This window comes from Orbicella faveolata, unplaced genomic scaffold (assembly GCF_042242905.1).
Source record: "Orbicella faveolata isolate gen_17 unplaced genomic scaffold, um_ofav_v1 contig_34, whole genome shotgun sequence".
Classification (NCBI taxonomy): Eukaryota; Metazoa; Cnidaria; class Anthozoa; order Scleractinia; family Merulinidae; genus Orbicella; species Orbicella faveolata.
The window spans coordinates 33,201,700-33,225,138 of NW_028301563.1; the positions used below are offsets into that span (position 1 = coordinate 33,201,700).

Here is a 23,439-nt window from a genome sequence, read left to right on the forward strand (position 1 = left end):
GTCCAGCTCGTGGGGATTCATGCAGTATTTGAGTCTGGTCTTGCATAGGACGATGAACAGCGGAAACCACTCGACTTCGCTCCTCAACATGACGGGGTTGCAAACTGATGGCATCGTACGAATCCTTCGTCTTTTAATACGTGACTGAGGACGCGTTGATCGTCCTGACTGGCTGGATGAAGATCCAATAGCATGTAACCGTAAGGTCGATCGGTGACCTTGCGAAACGTGTCCAACACCTCCTGCCATTGCGTGGGAAACGATTGCAGAAGTAAATTTCGTATCCCCAACTGATCCCGAGGGTTCTTGAAAGCCGCGATGTAATGTGCGTTGCGGGAAATGGTCTTGGCGAATTTTCCGTTAGGGAATAGATCCTGACACAGGTAAATCACCGTGATGTTCCGATGATGCGAATGTTTGGTGAAGAGATCCAACACGCGCTTGTCGTTACCCCCCTCGTCCATCAGATCGTCCAGGACCAACACACCCCCTCCAGGAAACCATCGGGGTAACTGTTCGCTGTCTGGGATGCCTTCGTAAAACTTGACCCCACCTTTCTTGAGCTTTTGGAAACCGTCTTGCCACGATCCGTAGCAGTAATGAATACTCTTCGGTGTTTGTTGGAACAAGTCGCCGTTCTCCAAGAGCAGTTTGGTCGTGAACACCGTCTTGCCGCACCCCGACGGACCCGCTACCAACAAACTCGACGGTGTGTGAAATCGAAACGCTTTGCGTCGTTCCATGATCTTGAAATGGTCCAGGGTCTAGAGACGCTCCGTTTTTATCCGAACAACTTGGCCAATGGGGTCTTGACGGCTGGGATGCGTTTCAACAGACCCAATAGGGTGACCTTACGATTGAAACAGATGGGTTTTTTCTTGGCACGACTCTTGATCTTGACCATGGCCCTCTCGGCCGCGGCTCTCTTGGGACGCCCTTTTTTCTTGACAGGCGCCGATCTCTTTTTTCGAGGTTTTTTCTTGACGAATTTACTCAAGTCTCCGAACTTGTCTTCGTACCAATGCCTCTTTTTCATTCTTCTTTTCCTATCTTCTTTCACGGAAAGCTTCGGCTTGGCGGGTGCGGCTCTCTTGGGTTTCCTACGCGTGGTCACCGTCGCGGGTAATGCACCGGTGTCCAGGACGGACGGCGGTTGAAAAGACACTTGTCTTTTGGCGGGTTGAAGTATTTTCAGATTGAGCTTCCGTTTTGGCGGTTGGTTTTTCTTGAAATGAGCCTCACTGGGTTGAGGCGTCTTTCCACCCGCTTTTCCATAGCGTTTTTCTAACCTGGCTATCACGTCGTCCAAATGTCTATGCCCTTGAAACTGAAGAGCCATGATGTGTCTTGTTTTGTCAGTAAATCCATAATGAACCATTTTATTTTCCTCCGCCCCTTTTTATGCACTCACAAAGTGATGGTGTAAGGACTTAGTGCCGTAGCGAAGCACGTGCCAATACGGGTAACACCTGTAATCTCTACTAGCGTTCGTTTGAAGTCTGGCTTTCGAGCGCAAGTGGAACAGAACGTATCGAAGCCAATGATCTTTTTCCCGGTCCAGTATGAATCGGACTCGACGGTAACTGTCGCAATCCAAAATGCGTTCCATGACCTGTCGAAGAGGATTGTCCGAGGACAATTTCGTACTCTCTTTTCTACACAGTTCTAAGAATCGAGGGAACCATCGGACTTCACCACGCAACATCCTTTTCTCGAAAATGAACCTCTTTTATTTCGAACAGCTTACTTTATAACAAATGACGCACTCCTCTGGAGGAACCGCACGTGTCCTGGTGACACGTGGTTTTACAAATCTTGCGCCAATCCAACTCGTCCACGATCAGACGTTCTAACATCTGTCCTACTTTACGATCGTTCTCCACAAACTCGTTTTTCTTAAAACGATTCAAGAACTCGTTCATGTCACGACCTTCGGCTCGGTCGATCAGGAACATCAGGGCGTAACTACCGCAACTCTGACTGAACAGGGACTGTAGACTCTTGCCGTTGTGAATCTGGTACTTGAAATGACGGTCCAACCAGGCTTGGATCGGTCCGGCGGTTCCGTACGTGTCCAACGATAGACCGTAACTGTCCAGGATCTCGCACTTGTTCTTGTCAGCCCACAAAGCGATCCAATGAAATCCCGGTTTGTCGTGAGGGTCCGTGTTCACGATGTAAGCGGTCGGTCCCTCTTGAGGTACTGTCCTCGGAAGCCGATCGCAAGGGACCGTGCCGTGAAAAACACAGCAGAGCGACGGACTCGTCCGTGCCAAATAGTCCAACTGTAAATTATTCAAGGCTACTGTCTCCATTTTTTTCTTCTTTCTTCTCACTGGTACACGTCGTAGAGGACGACTCGGTTCTCGTTGATCTCCAGCATGTTCTCGAATTCGCCGTACAACAAGATGGTCAGGTTTGAGCCTGGATTGTCTGCAAAATCGATCACCAGACGCAGTTCACCTTCCTGCTGGGGGTTCAACACTGGACTGTCCAAACATCCATTGGCCGTGTTATCAAATACAAACAGGTTGCATCTCTTGCCGTGCCCCCAGTCCTCTTTCCGGACCATGTTTCCTTTTCCTCTGCACAAAGCTCCCGAGGCTTTGAGGAATCTTTGGTAACCTCTCAGATCTTTACTGGTATCGTCGTGTTTGAGCTCCAAGGTCTCGTAGGGGTACTCTTCACCTCTCACCAGTTGTTTGATGGAAGAGAGATTGAATTGTTCAAAACTGAACGGATTGACAGTCACAGTTCCATTGAAGGCTGTTTGTTTCATCAACACCACCACTAACCGATTAGGCAATTTACTGTGGAAAGGATTGCTGCACTCGAAATGACGATTGTCGTTGGGATGCGAGTAAGTGCGAATTTCACCTCTCACCGTGGGGTAAGTAGCCACTCTTCCGCCTTTCATGCTGGTCATGAGTTCTCGGTACACCGAGGGAGTCACTCTCACTTGAGACAGGAACAATCTCACTTTCACGTCGGTTTCAGTCAGTCTGAGAGTATCAGCACCGGCCCATTGGACTGTCCACATGGCTGGGGCATTGAAGTACATGTCCATCTGGATCTGTACACCGGGTACCAGTAACTTGCTGAGATAAAACACTTCCAGGTAAGGTTTGAACCTCAAGGTCACTCTCTTTCCACCAAAAAACTGAATTCGACTTTGAACCATGTTCTTGAGATCTTGGGATAAAGCTTTGTAATCGTCGTGAGTAGGATCCAACTTATTGCCTGTCATCACATCGGCTTCTCCGCGACTGGGTACACCGAGACAATTGTACCAACCCTCGGGTGCCAGGATCGTGTCACCGTCGTCTCGGTCATGGTTCAACAGCGCTTCGATGTAGGCTTTGTAGTGGTAAGTATCGGTCTGGGGGCTGATGAGAGTCCCATTCAATCTCACATTGATCTGTTTGAAGAGGGTGTGGACCAGATTGTTGGCGAGTCCGACGGTAGTCGCTTGCGCTATATTACCTCCGCCAGCAGTCTTGACGGCCAACTCCACTTCGAAGAAACTCTCGTTCAAGTCGATGAAGTCTTCTTGAGGATCGATTTGGAAGGTCACCGGGTTGATCCCCGTATTGAACGGATTGATTCTCACTTCACGTCGCGACGACATGCTGAGATCCGTGGGAGGCGTGGTGAACAGGTCCAGGCGAGGGTTACGAACCCCCGCCGACCTAGCGTGAGCCACGAGGTCCGTCATCGTCGTCTACGGCGTCTTTTTCGTCTCCTTCTCAGTGCCGACTGTACCCAACGGTAGTCCGGTAGTTTTGAACGTCTCCGGAAGAGCGAACCCCCTTTATACGTACGTATCCCTCCGGGGAGACGTCTCACGCGTCTCGAGTAGATGGGAATCATGATCCAAACAGGTCTTTTCTTCTTCTTTTACCGCCCAAAAAGCTTTGGAACTCTTCCTTCGCTTTACGTTTCCCGGAGCGTATGGCTCCCCGCTTTAACCCGGCGAGTGCACCTTTCCAATTGGGCTTTCCTCCTTTGCCACCCGATTTTAAACCTTTCAGACCCTCCATGGCCGATTCTTTCAGAACGTCCTTGAGAATGCCGGGACCACGTTTCTTGATGCCTTTCCAAACCTGACCGAATATGCCAGATCCCGATTGGTATCCGTCGGGATGAAACCGTACCAAAGTTCCCCCGATCATGATCTCATAAAGTGTAACGTCACGATCGTATTGCCGGCTCCAAAGGTCGTCAGTTCTCCAGTTGCCTCAGCCACTTGCACCTCTATAATGTCCAGTACCTCACTGCGCACGGGAATATATTGAACGTGAACGGGATCGAAGTACTGAGTACCTTCGCCTCTTCGAATCAAGTTGACCTGTCTCAGTAAATCCGTGACTTGATTTCCCACCACACTTCTACCTCCCGCGTTAGTGTAGACGAGCACAGATCGCGACCTGTCTCCCATCACCATCTCGAAGGCTTCGTTCAGGTTCATAAAACGCCAATTGCAATAGATGCTGAGTGTTAAAAAATCGTCATCTCCTCTATCCGAGTGAACATTCCAAAAGACATATTTTCCGTCTTTGTCTTTTATGTCCCCTTGGGCGCTGAGGTCCGGAATGACATCGTCGTCAAATTCTACCTGCAAGTTAGGTCCCAGATCGTAACCACCGCCGTCTTTCTTTTCGAGCCACCCCATTTTCAAAGCCAGTTTGGCAACGATGTTCAATTCGGGGATCATACTGCTAGGACGTACGATGTCTTTGTTGTCCATGACTAGGTCTTCACCCTCCCACTTGAACTTGATGTAGGATCTCTTCCCGTCGTTTCCGACATATTTGGCTCCAAATCTGGGACCGTCGAACGCGAAGATGCGTTGTCGCTCGAAATAGGCGATCATGGATTTCATGAGTCCAACACCGTTCACGTCGTAGAACACCTTTTTGAGTTCATCCTGGCCGAAGTAAGCTTCCGCATAAATGATGCGAGCATTCGGATCGTATCGCCTCCAGCTCGTATGGGTCAAGGTGGTGGTGGTGGGACCCTCAGGACCGAAGAAGGTAGGCAGCGTCACGCGCGCATCTGGCATGGAGATGCTAAACAACCCCACTTTCCATCCATGTCCCTCCAGGTGTATGGGATTGGGTAACCTGATCTTGAAACTGTTCGACTTGTTCTCCGGAAACTCGTTCTTACTGCCGTTACTGGGTAAGCTGATGTAAAAATCACGCATCCTCTCTCTTGAAATGCAACGTGATCGTGGTCACACCCGACGCAAAGTCCACCAGTTGTCCGTCTTCCTCGGACACTTCAGTCTCGATAATGTCCAAAACGGCTGTACGCACCGGTAGATATAGGCTGTGTCTCGGTTGAAGGTCGACCACGTCCGGATCGTAACGCACTTGTTTCAACAGGGCCGTGACTTGATTTCCCGTCACCATACTCTGTCCCACATTCGAATACACGAACAAGGAACGACGATTGTTACCAAACGCTTCTGCGTAACTGCGATCCAGGTCCGTGAACACCCAATTGATGAAACAACTCAAATGTAAGGTGTCCGGGTCGATCTTGTAAAATAGTTCGTCCCCGTCGTTCTGTCCTACGATCAAGTCCGTGGCCGTGGGGACGACTCCATTGGGAAATTCTTTCCTCAAATGGGGTCCCAAGACGTAACCCGGTCGTCCGTTCTGCAACGTTCCCATCTTGACCCATTTCATCTTCTTGGCCAATTCGATGCCGATGTTCATCTGAGGGTAGACGCGTTTACCATTGATCAGGAGACTGCGGCACGTTCTCGAGTTGTCCAGGACGCATTCTCCCTGCTCGGCTCGATGCATGACCGTGTACAGCAATTCGGTGGGATCGTCGGCTTTGCTCTTTTTCTTGTACAGGGTCACGTCGACATCCGTTCGATCTCCCAACCTATGCAGGTATCGATCACGTATCATGTTCATTAACTCGGTGCCACTCCTCGGCGTGAATTCCAAATCGCCTTCTCGCGTCACTCCAGGGACCCGCGTGTATAGGTTTATGGACGCGTTCACCATATCGATCCACCAGAATTCAAACAGAATAGATCTCTTCAAACCCATCTTACGCGTCGCGGACGGAAACGAGAGGTCGCTGATACCCACTTTCCAGTCAGGTTCTCTCAAATGCAACGGGTTCGGCAGACGGTTCTTGAAACTGTTGGCCTTGTTGTCCGCGAACTCGCTCGTGCTGGCATTGCTCATCAACTGCACGTAAAAGTCTTTCATTTTTTGGTCTTGGGCTTTTGGGTCACGTACAAGCCCCTTTTATCCACCCAACTGTCGTACTTGACTGGCCAACCTTTCCAACGCACCAAGACTTTATCCCCTTTTCGTTTGACGATCTTGTCGATGCGGAACAGATCGTCGTCTTTCACGTTCACCTTTTGCAAATCCTGCGCGTAAAACGTACCCTCGACCGCCGTACCGTCCCATTCTTCCACCTTGTACGTGGTGACCCTCCCAGGACGCACTCGACGTATCACAAACACCTCTTCGGTCCATCCGGGTAAATACCCTTTCTTGAACTGACGGAACTTCTTGTTCAGTCTCACACGATCCCCGACTTTGAGTTGCGGTTTCTTCAATTTCCCTTTTTTCTTTTTACCGTAAAGAGTCTCCCACACGTCCTCGCTATTGCCCAAAGTCACTTGATCGGGAGCCATCTTGATACTGCGATGATACGAGCGATTGTACCCTCGGACCAACTCTTGTAACACGGGCACATACGTCATCGTATTCTTCACGGTGAAGTACCGGTACATACGTTCCTTCAGGGTCCGATTGAACCGTTCCACCACACTGGATTTCGTATCCCCACGCGTCGAAAAATGATGAATGCCTTTCTGCTTCATCAAATCCTGAAACGTCTTGTTGTAGAATTCCTTCCCGTCGTCCGTCTGGAGATTGAGGGGTTTTCTACCTCCTTTCAAGATCTTAGCCATGGCTTCCGTCACCGCTTTACCCGTCTTGCTCTTCAAGGGCTGGACCCAGGCGTGCTTGGAAAACACGTCCACCACCGTCAAGAGGTAACGATACCCTCGATTGTACCTCGAAATATTGATCACCTCGATCAGGTCGGCCGTCCGCTGCTCGTCGATGCCGAACACCACCACCGGGACCGTGGGAAAACGACGACGTCTGGGTTTGTGCAACGTGTACCCCAAATCCCGTTGCAGGACCTCGCGAGCACGTCGTACCGAGATCTTATTGGCCTGGGCGAACCGCGTCAGACCGCCTAGACTACCGGGTCTGGCAGGATCCCGATACCGTCCCAATAACGTTCCGGTCGAAAGCGGCTTTTGCTTCTTCTTTTGACCTTTCTTCATAGTCGATAAAGTTTGTACACGCACTGTCTCCACAACTCGAAACGTTGCTCCCGTACCTCGAGATACTTCTTAAATGAATCGGGTTGCCGTTTCAGCCACAAGATATAAACCACAAAACGCATCACGTTGGGTTCGACGTCAGTATAGTCAAACACCTCCAAGGGCGAATCGCTGAAATTGTAGGGGATGGGTTCACCCTTACCGTATCGCTCGTAGACACTAGTGCACTTGGAACACAAGGTCGTCCAACACCATCGATCGTTCATGGTCGTACACATTCTCGAGATCAACCAACTCAAGACATGAGACATAATGATTTGAACCCAGTTTTTATTCACACTTTCTTATATGTACAAAAACGTTGTGCCTGATTGGTTCTTACGTAAAAAATCGACTCTGATTGGATAACACGAAAAAGAAGGCGAAAAAGACTTAGTCCGAATCTGAAAAGTAATGAGCATAGTCCGTGTTCTTACATTCCTGACCGTACTCATTATCACAGTCTTCCTCATAGGTATCCATGGCATAATATTTACAATTTCTCCAATCACATTTACCGGGTCTCCACTTCAGGGCTTCCTCCTCGTCCCCCTTCACATAGAATGCTTGGCGCATACTCTCTCTACAATCACCACACAGGTCATCCTCCTCCGCTTCAAGGGCACGGAAGAAAAACCGATCCTTCCACAGATCACGCTGACGCATGACATCGTAGATCAACTCTTCCAACTTCAGACACGTTTCCTTGTGAGCGCACCTGTTGAACGTCAGTATCTCCTCCACCTTGGGACTCTTGTCCGACTCCCTTACCCGTCGTGACAAGTCGCGAGCGAACCGCAAGGGTTCAAACAGATCACGGATGACATCGCTCATCATGTACGTGAGGTGATCTGTGGCGATAAAACAGGCACGCTCGGCGTCCAGGGTGGGATCCCGACAATGAATGAATTTGAATTGACCGCTACCACTTCTATACATCACGCGACACCACTCACCGCAGAACAAAAACACATGTTCGTTCTTCTTCATCATCTCCAAAATCGTACCACCCCAGTCAGGACGACGTCTCATCAAGAGCTCAAAAGACCACAGACTATCGGGTATTTGACCTAACGGTTCGAAGAGATTGTCAAAAATGTACATGTCCACTCTGACATCCGGAATGGCATCGATATCTCTTAAAGTGTGTACCTTCTGATCCACGATCTGCTCCACGAGGTCTCGAATCTGGTTCGAGTTGCTATAGTAAGTCATCTTGCCTCGTCAAACCTCTTTCTTCCTAGATACGACAATTCAGGATGGTACTCCGGGTCTCCCCAGTCAGTCAAGTGTCTTCGAAGCCTAATGAACAAGAGATCAACCACGTGTAATTCCAAGTTAAGTATCCTCGTATAGGACGATATTTCGCCTTCTTTTTCGATTGCGTCCAAATTGTCAGAAGCTCGATTCAAATATCGTCTCAGATCTTCAATGATCTCTTCAATGTCCTTGTCATTCAAAATCCTATGAGTCATCACCGCGTCAAGAGCAAGTCGAGAATGATTCGCTGCGTCCAACGGACTCCTTTTATACCCGCGCTGTGGATCCACTTTCACTCCGTACTTTTCCCGAATCACGCGCCCCTTTTCAGATCCACCAATCGGAACGAAGACCGTCACATGATCCCATCACACCACACGTCACTGATTGGTCGTCAAAAAACGTCCATAAAGTCGAACCACGCATTCCATCACGAGTCACTTTTCTCAGCAATCGTCATGGATTCACACGTCGAACCCGACAGGAAAAGGAGAAAGAAAAAGGAGGCGCGTAAGAAACTGAAACTGGTCATGCCCAAGAGAGTGGAAGGAGAAGGAGGTAAACTACAATCCACCTTAGATAGATGGTTATTCAAAAAACCTAGTTCCAGACTACGTTTCAAAGAACGCGTCCTCTTCAAAGAAATCACCCCGGACTCGGTCAGTTGGACCACCGTCCCTCTCAAAGGCTTCTCGCAACCATGGAGCGCCTTTTCGATCAAACGCCAAGAATGTAAAAGCCAAATGAAAAGTAACCACGACAGGCGAAGGCAAAGACTGACTCCCAAAAACGTTAGAAAAACCAGATACGTCCTAGAAACCATGCTACGAGAAAACACCTTGTTGGGATACTAACTCTATCTTACTCATATAGACTCCGAAAAGCTACCTGCCATTCAAGGCGGATGCATGACCGTGATCAGAGACTCACCTCCTCGAACCATTCAAGTCCTGGAAGCCATGGGACTCAACAAATTCAAGAAAGACAACCTCGTAGAAGTACCACCTGAAGTGGATGACCGAGGAGAATCCACCGAAGTCCAAGTGTTGGAGGAATTCGACCCCGATCAGTTCCTGAACCAACTGAAACCCCAAGATTCCATCTGCCCACGTTGCATGGTACCCCTGACATACGGAAGCGTGCGAACCACAGACGGTGGTACCTGGGAGTATTACCGATGCCCCTCTTCCAGATTCTACACCAAGTGTTATGTGACCTGTGGCGTCAAAGAGGTGGGCACTTACCTGAGACGCGTCGAAGAACAGACCCACCCCTGCTACAGGAACATCGACCCAGCCCGTTTCCGATGTCTATGCAACAAGTCCCTGGTCTTAGCCACCTCCCACTCCCAGTCCAACCCAGACAGGCTCTATCTCAAGTGTCCCAAGCGTACCTGCAAGTTCTTTCAATGGATCGACGAATACCCACGAGGAGTCGCCGAAGCCATACTGATTAACGGACAGGACCCAGACTAAGAAAGGCAGGGTAGCGCAGTGGAAGCTCGTTGGGCTCATAACCCAGAGGTCCGAGGATCGAAACCTCGCCCCGCCCATTTTTCCAAAAACACACAGTTTTTTGTAAAAAAACACACTCCGATTTTTATTTCACAAATATTTACATGTTGGGTAATTTATCCTCTGCATCGATCATGGCTCTCATTGTCACTTGATTACATTTGTTGAACGTACTGTAATAAAAGTCAATTACACTGACATACCGTCTCGCTGTCTTCTTTTGTCTCTTAGTCCACGTGGACTGAAATGGTTCAAACCCGTAACACAGCATCAGTCTATGAAATGTTATCCTGTCCACAGGCGGCTTCACCTTAATGTCCCATACAATGTTCTTGCGTATGGCATAGATTGAGTTGAACAAGGTCCGGCTAAAACATTTCTCGATGCTCCGGTACTGGAACAAACTCCGGGTCCAGTTCTCCCTCTGCTCGTCCACAAAAAATAAGATTTGGTGGAGCATTACCTCGAGCTGGCTGGAGTCTTTGAACCTTGTCAGCCAACGTCGACCCGCCAACAAATCCCGGATAGGAAAATTCATACTCTCATAAAATCGGGTCCAGGCCTCGTCCATTCCATCGATTGCTTCTTCATAGGTAGTGTCAGGCTTTCTCGGTCTGAAATTGTTCTGTAAGTATATCTCCCTCAAGGCCATAATGACGCTCAATACAAGTTCAAAACTCAGAGTGAGGATCGGGGGCAGCGCGGATTCGCTTTATGAAGATCCGACCAGCCAATCACAGATCGAGACCGTCACGTGTTACCCCAGACCCAGGGGATAGGGGTATCCCCCTACCACACCCCTCACGGTAGGAGACTGGACACCATTATAACGTGTGTATAAAATAAGCGAGTCGGACCGTCAAAGGCACTCTGAGTTATTTCAACTTGTATGAGCGCCCATTACAGAAGACTGTGGATACTCTCGTTGCTGTGGCTTCTCAAAGTACCAAGTGAGTATGGAAATATTAGAGCGGTGTAAAGCAGAGTTGACTACCTGGGAAAAGCGGGTGAGAGAGTGGATGGAGGACGAAGAAGAGACCCCTTTGTACAGGGACTTAGAACAACTTTCAGATTTTATCCGGGTGGCCCTGGACCAACTAGATCTCCTGGGGCTGGAAGAGAGGTTGGGCGTCCTTGACGAGGACGATACCAATGATTTGGTGATTCATGTAGACTGGGTACGCAACACTTACAGACAATTGCTTCATTTTTAGCCATGGAACCACCCCTCCACTGCCACGTGTGCAAACAACTGAGACCCTGCTGCCGACAACCGATCATAGAATTAAGCAGAAAAGGGAACCACACCCGATTCGTACGCGCACTCACAGGGCCACTGAGAAAAGAATGGGGACTAGGGTGCGTCTACGCCACCTGTTGCGGGGTCATCTACGGGATGTACCTCAACATGGAAACCAACTGTTACGAACCCGTCTTCCTGGGAAACACTTACGACCAGGCCCTGGCACGTGTCAATCACGTCAAATCGTTTATTGAATGTTATCCAGAAGAAAACGAGGGCGCCGGTCAATAGGACCGTGCACACGTCCCACACTGTCAATTTAAGTCATGGTGTGTCCAATAAAAAAAAGTTGTTTTTTGCTCTATTTTTCAGACTCCATGTCTCGATTTCCTAAATACGAATGTCTATGGTGTAAGGAAGGATTCACTCCCAATCACAGTATCCAAGACTACTTCCTGACACCCTGTTGCAACCAATTCTTTCACGGATCCTGTAAAGCCCTACACACCTGGTGGTTGAAACCCTCCGAAAGACGCTGCCCTCATTGCAATACCGTGAATTTCGGACTTCCTCCCGATGACACTCCCAAAACCAAGTCCTAAAGAGGTAAGCGCTTCGATGGTCTAATGGTTAAGACGTTGAGTTGTGGCCTCAAAGACCCAGGTTCGATTCCTGGTCGGGGCATTAAAATTCTTTTTTTATTCCCTTATAGAGACCCCTGGCCTGTAAAATCCGTTTGGACGAACCCCACCCCGACGAAGACGTTATGCTCCTCTTCCTAGCCCAACACTTTCCCTACCCCTGGTACATGCGAAGAGACCTCTCCAAAGTCTGGCCCTTCGGACGCGTGTTCGAATCCTCCTCAGGCCTTCACGGAGAATTTCTCACCCCACAAACCATGATGCTATCCCTCGTACATCTTGGAACCAATGACCTGCAAGCCCTAGAGACGATGAAAAAAATCACGCAACAAACCATGTACATTCTCTCTTTAAAGGATCTTTATTAGTTTTTGTTACAAGCATAAAATAAAAAATGTTTTTTCACTCCTCTGGTGACGTCATCGTTTCGACAAAGGCTTGATACGCCAACTCTTCTCTGTTACCCCAACCACCCTTCCACTCTTTCCATCCGGCCTCAAAACTCTCCGGCAACCTCTCCAAACGCACAGGTTCCTTTTTATCCAGAGACTCGTCCTCCAACATCTTCCTTGACATGGTCTGTCTGAACTGGATCACCTCATCCGCCAGCTTCGTCATCTCTTTCTTCAGGAGGTTATCCGTACTGTCCCTAACGGAGCTTTTCATAATCTTTCCAAGAAGACTATCCCTCACGGCATCCAACACTCTCGATGCAAACTCCTCTCTAGGAATTTCCTTTGGCAACGTCCCCGCAGGAATACTAATCACCTCCACCTTCGTCTTGCTCTCCTCCGAAGTCATCCTTTTTCGCGTCGATCTCCAAAACAACAATGACAAACTCAACAACTCAACACCTTTTTATTCACACATGAACCTCGATTTCATGTTTACCTTATTTGGACATGTTGCCTTTATTTGGGCATGGGCGCCATGTTTGACCTACCTAGGCGCCATCTTGGATTTTACAATTGAAGAGAATGTATGGGAAAAACTTGGTCACGTGGTATGATCCCTGGCTCCTGATTGGTTACGGCCCCAACAGGCGCTATTGACTACTCCTGTAACATCCCAACAATGCCGGGGTCTTTACTGCGAAACTTTGCTCTTAACTGTGTGAAACTTTTACGGTGAACGGCCTATAACATCCCAACAATGCCGGGGTCTTTGCTGCGAATGTTTGCACTTAACTGTGTGAAACTTTTACGGTGAACGGCCTATAACATCCCAACAATGCCGGGGTCTTTGCTGCGAAACTTTGCACTTAACTGTGTGAAACTTTTACGGTGAACGGCCTATAACATCCCAACAATGCCGGGGTCTTTGCTGCGAATGTTTGCACTTAACTGTGTGAAACTTTTGCGGTGAACGGCCTGTAACATCCCAACAATTCCGGGGTCTTTGCTGCGAATGTTTGCACTTAACTGTGTGAAACTTTTACGGTGAACGGCCTATAACATCCCAACAATGCCGGGGTCTTTGCTGCGTAAATGTTTGCACTTAACTGTGTGAAACTTTTACGGTGAACGGCCTATAACATCCCAACAATGCCGGGGTCTTTGCTGCGAATGTTTGCACTTAACTGTGTGAAACTTTTACGGTGAACGGCCTATAACATCCTGACAATGCCGGGGTCTTTGCTGCGAATGTTTGCACTTAACTGTGTGAAACTTTTACGGTGAACGGCCTGTAACATCCCAACAATGCCGGGGTCTTTGCTGCGAATGTTTGCACTTAACTGTGTGAAACTTTTACGGTGAACAGCCTGTAACATCCCAACAATGCCGGGGTCTTTGCTGCGAAACTTTGCACTTAATTGTGTGAAACTTTTACGGTGAACGGCCTGTAACATCCCAACAATGCCGGGGTCTTTGCTGCGAATGTTTGCACTTAACTGTGTGAAACTTTTGCGGTGAACGGCCTGTAACATCCCAACAATGCCGGGGTCTTTGCTGCGAATGTTTGCACTTAACTGTGTGAAACTTTTGCGGTGAACGGCCTGTAACATCCCAACAATGCCGGGGTCTTTGCTGCGAATGCTTGCACTTAACTGTGTGAAACTTTTACGGTGAACGGCCTATAACATCCCAACAATGCCGGGGTCTTTGCTGCGAATGCTTGCACTTAACTGTGTGAAACTTTTACGGTGAACGGCCTGTAACATCCCAACAATGCCGGGGTCTTTGCTGCGAATGTTTGCACTTAACTGTGTGAAACTTTTACGGTGAACGGCCTATAACATCCCAACAATGCCGGGGTCTTTGCTGTGAAACTTTGCACTTAACTGTGTGAAACTTTTACGGTGAACGGCTTTAAACATCCCTTCAATGGGTATTTATGAAACTTTTACGGTAAACTACCTCTAGGAATGTGAGTGTGTTTGGTTGTTTAGCTTTCAAGTTTAATTAATTTTGTGAAAGTTGTGTTGACAGTGCTTTGCAGTATTGGGTAAGGCATGGATCAGTGACATGGACTGAGATGGATCACCAACATTCAAGGTATGTATTATCAAGATTTTTTTACTCATTTTATCATAAAGATTCTAATGTGGTTTATACACTTTTATCTCGCAATTCCAGAGTGGGAAGCTCAGAGAAGACAGTTGTCCAAAGAAAAAGAAAAACACGTTTTTCAATGCTTTTGAGGTAGACATGGTGTTACTAATCAGCACTAAACCAGCTCCCTTTGGTTGTTTTAAGGAGCTGGCATAACCCTTTATTTTTCAAAAAAAAAATCATTAGAAATAATTGTAAACTACTAAATCGGGGTAAACATATAAAGTGTGTTGCTATTGTTGAAATTACAATCATTATTGGGCTAGCAATGTAGAAGTAAGGACGATATGCAGTAGTAAAGGACTTCAATATTATTTTTTGTTCATTTCCCTTACAGCATTATATAAAAGTAATTTTGCAACAAGCATTTCTTTGGTGAAAGCAAGTTTGATCTGAATGTCTAGAAGGATTAGAGGGATCTTGTTTTAAACATAATTTTGATTCGTTTTAGATGTCAGAACGTAAAGTGCCAAACTGTCACACGTATGCTGAACCTGGAAGGCATCTGAAGTATCGGAAAACAACGTGCTGGGAGACACCTTGTCCGATCCGCCTAAGACATTAATGGTAAGTTGTATTGTTTTTTAAGAGATAAGATAATCAAAGTGTAGATTTTGCTCATAGCGGCAAAAATAACCACGTATTCCTAATTTATCTCTAATAATAGTCAACAGACAATAGGCTGTTGAATAAAGGTCCTAAACAATGCGTTTGTTTTTAATCTAGGTCAAAACGCTGGCCAGAACATTTTTTCGCCTATAATTGCCTTGCTGGCATTTAAAATGTTACCCTTTACTGCTGGCTGGCTACTTGGCTAATTGCCATTTTTCTAGCTCGGTATTCAAAATTTTCATTATGTCTGGCTGGGAGTTTTATGAAATAAAGTCGATCTTGCTAGCAGTGAAGAGCGGATATTTTTTTCCCAGGAAAGTTAATTATTAATGGTAATTGACGTGGGAGCACAGAATCAGTGCTTGGGAAGTCACATATTAAATTTCCAGTTAAAGTGTCGTTGGGTACTCCTGCAAAGACCCCGGCATTGTTGGGATGTTATAGGCCGTTCACCGTAAAAGTTTCAGACAGTTAAGTGCAAACATTTACGCAGCAAAGACCCCGGCATTGTTGGGATGTTACAGGCCGTTCACCGTAAAAGTTTCACACAGTTAAGTGCAAACATTCGCAGCAAAGACCCCGGCATTGTTGGGATGTTATAGGCCGTTCACCGTAAAAGTTTCAGACAGTTAAGTGCAAACATTTACGCAGCAAAGACCCCGGCATTGTTGGGATGTTACAGGCCGTTCACCGTAAAAGTTTCACACAGTTAAGTGCAAACATTCGCAGCAAAGACCCCGGCATTGTTGGGATGTTATAGGCCGTTCACCGTAAAAGTTTCACACAGTTAAGTGCAAACATTCGCAGCAAAGACCCCGGCATTGTTGGGATGTTATAGGCCGTTCACCGTAAAAGTTTCACACAGTTAAGTGCAAAGTTTCGCAGCAAAGACCCCGGCATTGTTGGGATGTTACAGGCCGTTCACCGTAAAAGTTTCACACAGTTAAGTGCAAACATTCGCAGCAAAGACCCCGGCATTGTTGGGATGTTACAGGCCGTTCACCGTAAAAGTTTCACACAGTTAAGTGCAAAGTTTCGCAGCAAAGACCCCGGCATTGTTGGAATGTTAAAGGCGGTTCACCGTAAAAGTATTGCTATTAACAGCATCATTACTCGTTAACTCGTTAACAAAATGTATCAATCAGATCACTGTAATGTCATAAATATACACTGGACGATCAGCATAAAAGATTCACAGACTTAATCTCGTGATTTCATCAACAAATTTGCTCATCTTTTCTCGGGTACCAGTCCATGACATCGGGTAACGTTTGCAGCATCTTTAGCTGTGCTTCTTATAGTTCACGCAATTAATTTTACACCTGAAAAATGACATGTTTTAGAAAATGTAACATACTGCACAATCCCTCTTATATCGGCGTCCTCCCCCCATCCACACACACACACATGCATCCAAATACGCATACAGCCACGGACACCTAATAATATACAAAACTGGTGATACTATCGGGCCCCTCAATGTAAGATCTAGATCAAGAACTATGTTCACAAAAGTAGCTCATTCATGAGAGAATTCAATGAAATGTCTTAGATTTTAACTGATGTTACATTGCTGAAAATTACATTCCCTGGGGCAAGTCAAAGAAGCAAGGATTTAACTGTTTAAGAAAAATAATTGTGGAATAATTTTTTACCGCTCATTTCGTCATCAAACTATAACCCAGAAGCGTGAATTCAGTGAATGGTGTGAAGTGGTGCCACGCCCCTCCCCTATTTTTTCGCGTGCCATGTTTCGCGCTTTGCCTAAGCTACATGAACTGAGCCGTGCGATGATTGTTCCACCACAAAATCACTGTCTGTGCCATCATAAAAAGAAGGACAATAAGGCGAAATGTCTGCATTTCCGGTAACAACGCAGGCATGCAAAATAACTTGTTCTCTAACAGAAACTGAATGTGCGAAAAACACGCGCGTTAACAAATGGGAACGCATAAGAAATTAAATTACACATTATTGCCCTGGCGCTATCGACACCGAAAGAACGAAATCTGGAACGACATGATTGCCTTCTGGTCTTTTCTGACCTTTGACATGGCAAGCCTTTGTATTCCCTTTTAAATCCCAAAGTACAGTACAATTAGCATTGAACTAGATCAATCAGGTGTGTTGGTCAACAGCTCTTTCAGGGCAAATTTTCGGCGATACCAAAAGGCAGCAATAGGTAATCAGCCTTCAGTTATATAAAGAACACGATCGGACTTCAGTAAAGAAACCGATGGAAACAATACTTTCTTACACCGGAAAAAAATAATCATTTCAATATCTCGTCAGTTGTCCAAGACGCGGCAAATGTGTTTCAATAGCTCATGTTTCGACGCGTTAAAAAGCGGTCATCATCGACTGCAGCACCGGGATCGGATTTTACTGGTCGTTAAAATTACAGAATTGAAATTACACTTGGAAGTAGGATCACTGTGGATGAATGCACTGACAATTTCGAAAACCCTTCCAAGTTCTGAGACATATCAGGCCTTTTCTTGCTTTCACTATCTTCACTGAAGCTGCACTTTCCGTTGGGTTTGAAATACAATACAGTGGCGAATACAGTTTGAAAACCTGCGCCGGCTTTTCCCGCACACATTGCTTAAACATTATCACTGAATATTAAATATATAGGCCGATTCAGCTAGTTCAACTCCAAAGTAGTTCTTACCTGAACCTTTGAATTTATCAGTGGAGTCCTCAGAGTTCTCTGGCTGCCAAACCCTCAAACAACTGGTCGGCAAAATCTGATCACGCTTGAAACCGACCGTTGGACACAAAATTATACCGGAACAATGTTTTAGTTACAAAATATTACGAGGTTACCCGAGTCTCACCGGGCCTCAGGCAAAAATGTGAAAAGACTGCACGAACCAACAAACGTCATCACCAGATAACCAGTTGTCTCAAGGTAGAACATGAAAGCAGAACAGACGATGATTTTCCGCGACCGGATCAACGGTGGTGAAACATGCAACTGAACGTGGGAAAAAGGAGCGTCAAGGGAAAAGAAACCGATCTAATTTCACACTATAAATGACAGCAGAACAGACTTCTATTGTTTGCTGGTAAATAAAACTTTAATAAACAACTAACATTATATTGTAAGCATGTTTTCAAACAAAAGGTCAAGCAGTCACAGAGTGTCAAGTGACACACTTCAGTCAGTGATCGCATCCGGATTGTAATTTCCAGCCAGAACTGATTAGTAAAACCACAATGTAAGCTATTTGACACCAAAAAAAATTTCCAGCTAGCTAGCTCTCGATAAGCTAAATTCTCAGCAAGATTCTGTTTAATGCTAAAATTCCCAGCCAGCTCAACTTTAGTCTGCAGAGCGGATATTTTGCGGAGCGGATCCGACGGGTACTCCTGCCCCATTGAAGGTCACCGCTTACAGAAAGTTCGCTCGCTTATGCATTTAGTTAAATCCACGCAAACTACAGTCAAAATGAAATACAACACACATCAAATGAATAAACAAACTCACAAATGATCAAATTAGCCAAAAAATACATCAATCAATTGAAATCCATCTCCTAATGTGATGACCTGGTGTCTTGGAATAATAATTAAGGATAACCGAAGAACTTAAGAAGGTCTAAGAACAGGAAGAACAACAAGCGAGTCTGATGACAGCAAAATAATGACGACTCTGACGAAAATAAACCTTTCTCAGGTGATTTTATCATCTATGGAAGAAAATGATAGAAGAGAACGCCTTCGCAACTTTCAAATCTCCAGTTACTTTACGAGTTTTCCTCTTTGAAAAGATAAGCTAAACTTTGACATAATTTCCTCTAAAACTGGGTTGAAATTAAATTGGCATGAAAACAATTCAAAACAGAAATGAACTGAAAATTTGCTACAAAGCGTAAATTGGAAAAGCGAAACTAAGAACGTTAATCGATCAGAATTGAAATGTGTAAAGTTTAAACTGGAAAATTTGATAAACTTAATTTTGGTTTCTTGTGAAGTATACGCGGGCATCGCGGAGGACTGGCCAGAGGGGACAGGTGGTAGACTGTTGTTCAAAGACTGTTCTGTCACAGCGTGTCTGTTATTCTCTCAGCCGTAATAATACTAAGTGTATTCAGGATCAATAAGGTGTCAATCTCAGAGTGATTTTACCTAACCCGTGGAATAGTTGTTGCACAATTAGATGCTATTGAATACCAATTTCATGGTTTTCTTTTATTAGTTATGACTCTTTTGACTTACTGCTACAGTACATGTTGTTTCACGGGTTAAATAAAATCACCCTCCTGCGGAAAAATTTTACAGAATCATCAAAATGCGTTACCATAAAAACAAAAGGGAAAAAAGCAGATTAAAGAGGCGAGCGCTCATGGCACGCTTCCTTACTGTTACAAAATTTAAAGAACTTCCACGTGAACAAAGAAACACAAACCACCCGACACTTACAGAATGAATTTAGTTATTCTTGAACTGAGTAACTATACAACAGCCGAGAAACAAGGAAATAGAAAACCGTTCTGATAAACTCCCCTCGAACCCTTCCGCAAAGCCTCTCCAGCCGCAAAAAAACACCTGATTATGTTTAGTAGTCCACGCGAGTACATAGCGCATCACCAAAGTACAATAAGCTAAGATAACAACAACTCAACACAGTCGAATCTCATTGCATACCATAACCCGTAAGTAGACGCATCGTGATTTTCTCAGATACGTACAAACACTGAATCTTTAACCTTGTGTAAGCTGACAGCTCTCGTCACAGCTCAATTGTTTAGTAGCTCGACTGAAGGTCACCACTTGCGGAAAGTTCGATTGCATATATATCAAGTGAAGTCCACATTTCCAGCAGAGTTGAAACTACATTTTACACAAGAGGCTTTCAATAAATAAAAAATACAAAATGCGTCAGAGGAACGTAATGGCAAATTCCGCCATTAGCTTCGATCTAAAGAAACGAGACTCCGTCAAAAAAAATAAATGACGGCTCTGACGAAAATAACTTACGACCCTTTTAAATGATATTATCATCTATACAAGAATATGATGGAAGAGAACGCCTTCGAAACTTTCAAATCCCTAGTTACTTTATGGGTTTTCCTCTCTGAAACTGATAACCGTATAAATAAAAAAATCAGACATAATCTCCTCTGTAACTGGGTTGAAATTCAATTGGCATGAAAAATTCAAAATTGAAATGAACTGAAAATTCGCTACAAGGCATAAATTAGCAAAGCGAAAACCGAACATTAATCGATCAAAATAGAAATGTGTAAAGTTCAAACTGGAAAATTTAGTTAACTTAACAAATTTGGTTTGTTGTGGAGGATACGGGGGTACTGCGGGGGACTGGGGAGAGGGGACATGGGGTGGGGTCGGTACTTTTCATTCACAAAGCAACAGCGATAATGATCAATTTAGTGTTATTTAAAACAATTCTTGTATTTGTAAATTGATGGAAATAAAATACGTTCCTCTGATAGGAGAAGTATCGTCAATTTCTAAGGAACCCGTCATATTTTTTGCGCTAGTCATTTTCCTTCTGCCTGTCATCCTAAACCTCGTCACTTATATGCGGCACCCCCAAGATAACTCATTTTGTGAACGTGCTGTTTAAAATTTGTTAATATCCTATAATTCGAGAAGTCTTAACAGGTACATTCCAGTCATGCATTGCCCTTGTGATGATTATAATGTGCATGAGAGTGAAGTTCCCTTTCAGTCGGAGCAAGATGTCGTCTGAGCACCAATACGCTATGCACTTCTTTCTCATTTTTTTGATGGTTTGCCTGGGCGTTCCAGCCACTGAAGGTATGGTATTTACTCTCAGTTGCATTCTCTGAATATAAACCTTAATTCAACTTCCACGGCAAGCTCAGGCGTTTTTATGTCTTGTTGATCACAGAAGAAGCGAACTGAAAGATGGGGGGAGGGGCGCACAGACCAAGGAAATTGAGAATTAAATCTCTTCCTAAAGCAATCAACATGTCCATTCCTAGGATATCGGCTGCGCATTCAGTTAAAACTTTGTAAGTGCGATCATTTTGAAGAAAAAAGTTTTTTTTATTCCTTTACAGCACTCGGATTCAAGGCCGGAAAAGAAAACGTCACAACAAGCTCACCAGGGCTGTTCGGTTGTAAGAAGATTTACTTTCAAACGCCATTTTACGGCGGACAGCAAGTAACGGTTCTCGCCTCAGTTGGCCATACCGTGAAGAGCCAAACCCCTCGGAACGGCGCTGCAGTCTGGGTAGAAGATGTTAAAGCGAGTGAATTTACATCTGTGTTTTAGAATTTGCTAACGGTTCAAATAAGTCCATTGAGGTAAACTATCTTGCGTTTGAAACGAAACCCCATGGATCTCAAACTGGCACCACATCCTTAAACTCTTGGACAACTGGAACGGAATGCAAGAGGATCGATTTTCAGCAGGTTAGAATTTGTTTTGTTAAGTGGTTTAGAAAGTAAAGAGATATATAAAAAGTTCATGAAAAAGGGAGCCCCGATTGTGGATGTGGATGTAAGAAAGAAAAAATGCAAAATACAAAATATTAATATCGTCAGTTAACACTAAAAAATGATGATTGTAGTATACGAATTAATCTAATCAGTATGACAAAAGATGAAGAAATAGTGTGCAGAAATTTTAGATCAACCGAAGAATTAAACCTGGCCATACACGCAGAAATTCCTCAAAAATGCAAAAGAGACAAAGAAAGAAATGCCAAAAAGTTGCCAAATATTGGCAGAAACTGCCAAAGACGGTTTGCCAGTCTGTTTTGTGTTTTAAAAGGAATTAGTGCGGAAAAGAGTTTTACTTTATGCAACGAGGTTGTTTAAAGCATCAAAAGCGCCGGTCTTGGTTACCAAGGCGAAGTATTTAGCTTGAAATTACGATTCTAAGAACGAGAGTTTGCGTGATCGTTCACTGGTGCGACAAAAAAAACAAAAAAACAAAAGTGACCTTTTAATCATGTTGCAAAATCATTGCCGCAATCTACGGAGCTAAAAACAAGCACAAGTCTTTTTCAAAGTGAAAATGAAGTTTCTCCCTGCTTTGAACTGAAGGACAACTTTTTAGAGATATAAGAAGCCGCTTACGATTCCGAGTACCAGAAAACGACAAAACCATAACGGCTTGGACAAGAAAATGGCCGAAGCACTGAAACGAAGGAAATCCGCAAGGCAAAGTTCAGCAGCCGAAGAAGCTCCAGTGCCGATTGTGACATATGTAGAAGACGAAATCAATGGCAGCTTTCAAGGAGAACGTTACCTCACCAACTACAAAGAAAACCACAGCCACAGTACAGCATTCATTTTGAGTATCTAGGCCATCTCTTAAGCGTCACAATTAATGCTTCTGGTATCATGTCATCCTCACTCCAGTTAAGAAACCAACATCAAAATATCTTGTGTAAGATGGTTCCACTCGAGCGAAATACACTTGCAAAGTAGACGTTGGACATCGCCTCAATTGCGTCCTTGGATGGCAAATTCACAAACTCAAGCGGCTGTAAAACAGTCATACTCAAAGCCTACGCGACGACTTTCATCCGCTTAAAATCTCGGAGCTGAAAGGTCACGCTAACCCAGATTCAACTGCAAGTTACAGCCTCTGGAAAAACGACGAAGGATGTCAAACAAGCTGGCTGGGTTTGCATTTAGTGCTACTTCTTAACTGGGGCATCGTTCAACAACTCCCCAGTTAACATTTCTATCAACTTCCAATCTGGTACAACGGCAGTCCACGATCGGTAAGCTTTTCTGCTACGAGAAATACATTTCGACTTTTTATTCTTGACTCGATGTTATTTCGGAGAATTTGAACATTGAAAATTTGGCTGGTATTGCAATTTTAATTTGAGTGTAAAAATAGTTCTTACTTAAAACTGCCCGTTTGCTCAACGTTGTTGAATACCAGTGAATGCTTTCTGGTTTCACTTCGCGATTTGTGCGATACCGGTTTCTCGCGTGAAATTTAACGTGGAAATCACGAGTCAGGTAATCAATCTTCTTTACTGAAACTTGTCAATCATCTGCCCTTTTCAAACGTGACTTGTGCAAACGCTGACCATTAAAATATAGCATGATAGCTCAGCAGAAAGTATTGGAAACAAATAGCGTCAGGGGATAAATATCTAAATTCGGAATATTTCTCAACAACTGAAGAAATACACTAAAGAGCCGCCTCTCTTGATGAGAGGTCGCCTCAAGTAAAACAATTGTAATTCAAAAGTTGCCAAGCAACGTAAGGCTAAGGCTAAAC

At 45.1% G+C, this 23,439-nt stretch overlaps 4 protein-coding genes, 2 long non-coding RNA genes and 1 other non-coding gene across 8 annotated transcripts; 3 read left to right on the forward strand and 4 right to left on the reverse strand.

Moving 5' to 3' along the window:
- Positions 1–83: 83 nt before the first annotated feature.
- On the reverse strand, positions 84–794 carry LOC149105863 (uncharacterized). The gene has a single exon (XM_089271537.1). The coding sequence runs from the start codon at positions 741–743 to the stop codon at positions 84–86; it is 660 nt and encodes a 219-aa protein (XP_089127663.1). The 5' UTR covers positions 744–794.
- Positions 795–2,331: 1,537 nt separating this feature from the next.
- LOC149105864 (uncharacterized protein F54H12.2-like) lies at positions 2,332–4,160 on the reverse strand. Its single transcript, XM_089271526.1, has one exon. The coding sequence runs from the start codon at positions 3,713–3,715 to the stop codon at positions 2,333–2,335; it is 1,383 nt and encodes a 460-aa protein (XP_089127652.1). The 5' UTR covers positions 3,716–4,160; the 3' UTR covers position 2,332.
- A 3,320-nt stretch (positions 4,161–7,480) lies between these two features.
- On the reverse strand, positions 7,481–8,643 carry LOC149105865 (uncharacterized). The gene has a single exon (XM_089271536.1). The coding sequence runs from the start codon at positions 8,585–8,587 to the stop codon at positions 7,766–7,768; it is 822 nt and encodes a 273-aa protein (XP_089127662.1). The 5' UTR covers positions 8,588–8,643; the 3' UTR covers positions 7,481–7,765.
- Positions 8,644–12,001: 3,358 nt separating this feature from the next.
- Trnah-gug (transfer RNA histidin (anticodon GUG)) lies at positions 12,002–12,073 on the forward strand. The gene has a single exon. It is a non-coding gene; the product is annotated as a tRNA-His (tRNA).
- A 6-nt stretch (positions 12,074–12,079) lies between these two features.
- On the reverse strand, positions 12,080–13,087 carry LOC149105867 (uncharacterized). Its single transcript, XM_089271540.1, has one exon. The coding sequence runs from the start codon at positions 12,829–12,831 to the stop codon at positions 12,433–12,435; it is 399 nt and encodes a 132-aa protein (XP_089127666.1). The 5' UTR covers positions 12,832–13,087; the 3' UTR covers positions 12,080–12,432.
- A 1,335-nt stretch (positions 13,088–14,422) lies between these two features.
- LOC149105868 (uncharacterized) lies at positions 14,423–15,135 on the forward strand. Of its 2 annotated transcripts, XR_016201494.1 has the most exons (3): positions 14,454–14,525; positions 14,607–14,672; positions 15,034–15,135. It is a non-coding gene; the product is annotated as an uncharacterized LOC149105868 (long non-coding RNA). The 2 variants fall into 2 exon arrangements; XR_016201493.1 differs by lacking the exon at positions 15,034–15,135 and having other exon boundaries at positions 14,423–14,525; positions 14,607–14,650.
- Positions 15,136–20,899: 5,764 nt separating this feature from the next.
- Positions 20,900–21,465, forward strand: LOC149105869 (uncharacterized). The gene is made up of 2 exons (XR_016201720.1): positions 20,900–20,984; positions 21,251–21,465. It is a non-coding gene; the product is annotated as an uncharacterized LOC149105869 (long non-coding RNA).
- The last annotated feature ends 1,974 nt before the right edge of the window (positions 21,466–23,439 follow it).

What these genes read in the sequence shown, in the direction of transcription:
- LOC149105863 (XM_089271537.1), bottom strand. Translation starts at nt 743, where the DNA reads ATGGAACGACGCAAAGCGTTTCGATTTCACACACCGTCGAGTTTGTTG.
- LOC149105864 (XM_089271526.1), bottom strand. Translation starts at nt 3,715, where the DNA reads ATGACGGACCTCGTGGCTCACGCTAGGTCGGCGGGGGTTCGTAACCCT.
- LOC149105865 (XM_089271536.1), bottom strand. Translation starts at nt 8,587, where the DNA reads ATGACTTACTATAGCAACTCGAACCAGATTCGAGACCTCGTGGAGCAG.
- LOC149105867 (XM_089271540.1), bottom strand. Translation starts at nt 12,831, where the DNA reads ATGACTTCGGAGGAGAGCAAGACGAAGGTGGAGGTGATTAGTATTCCT.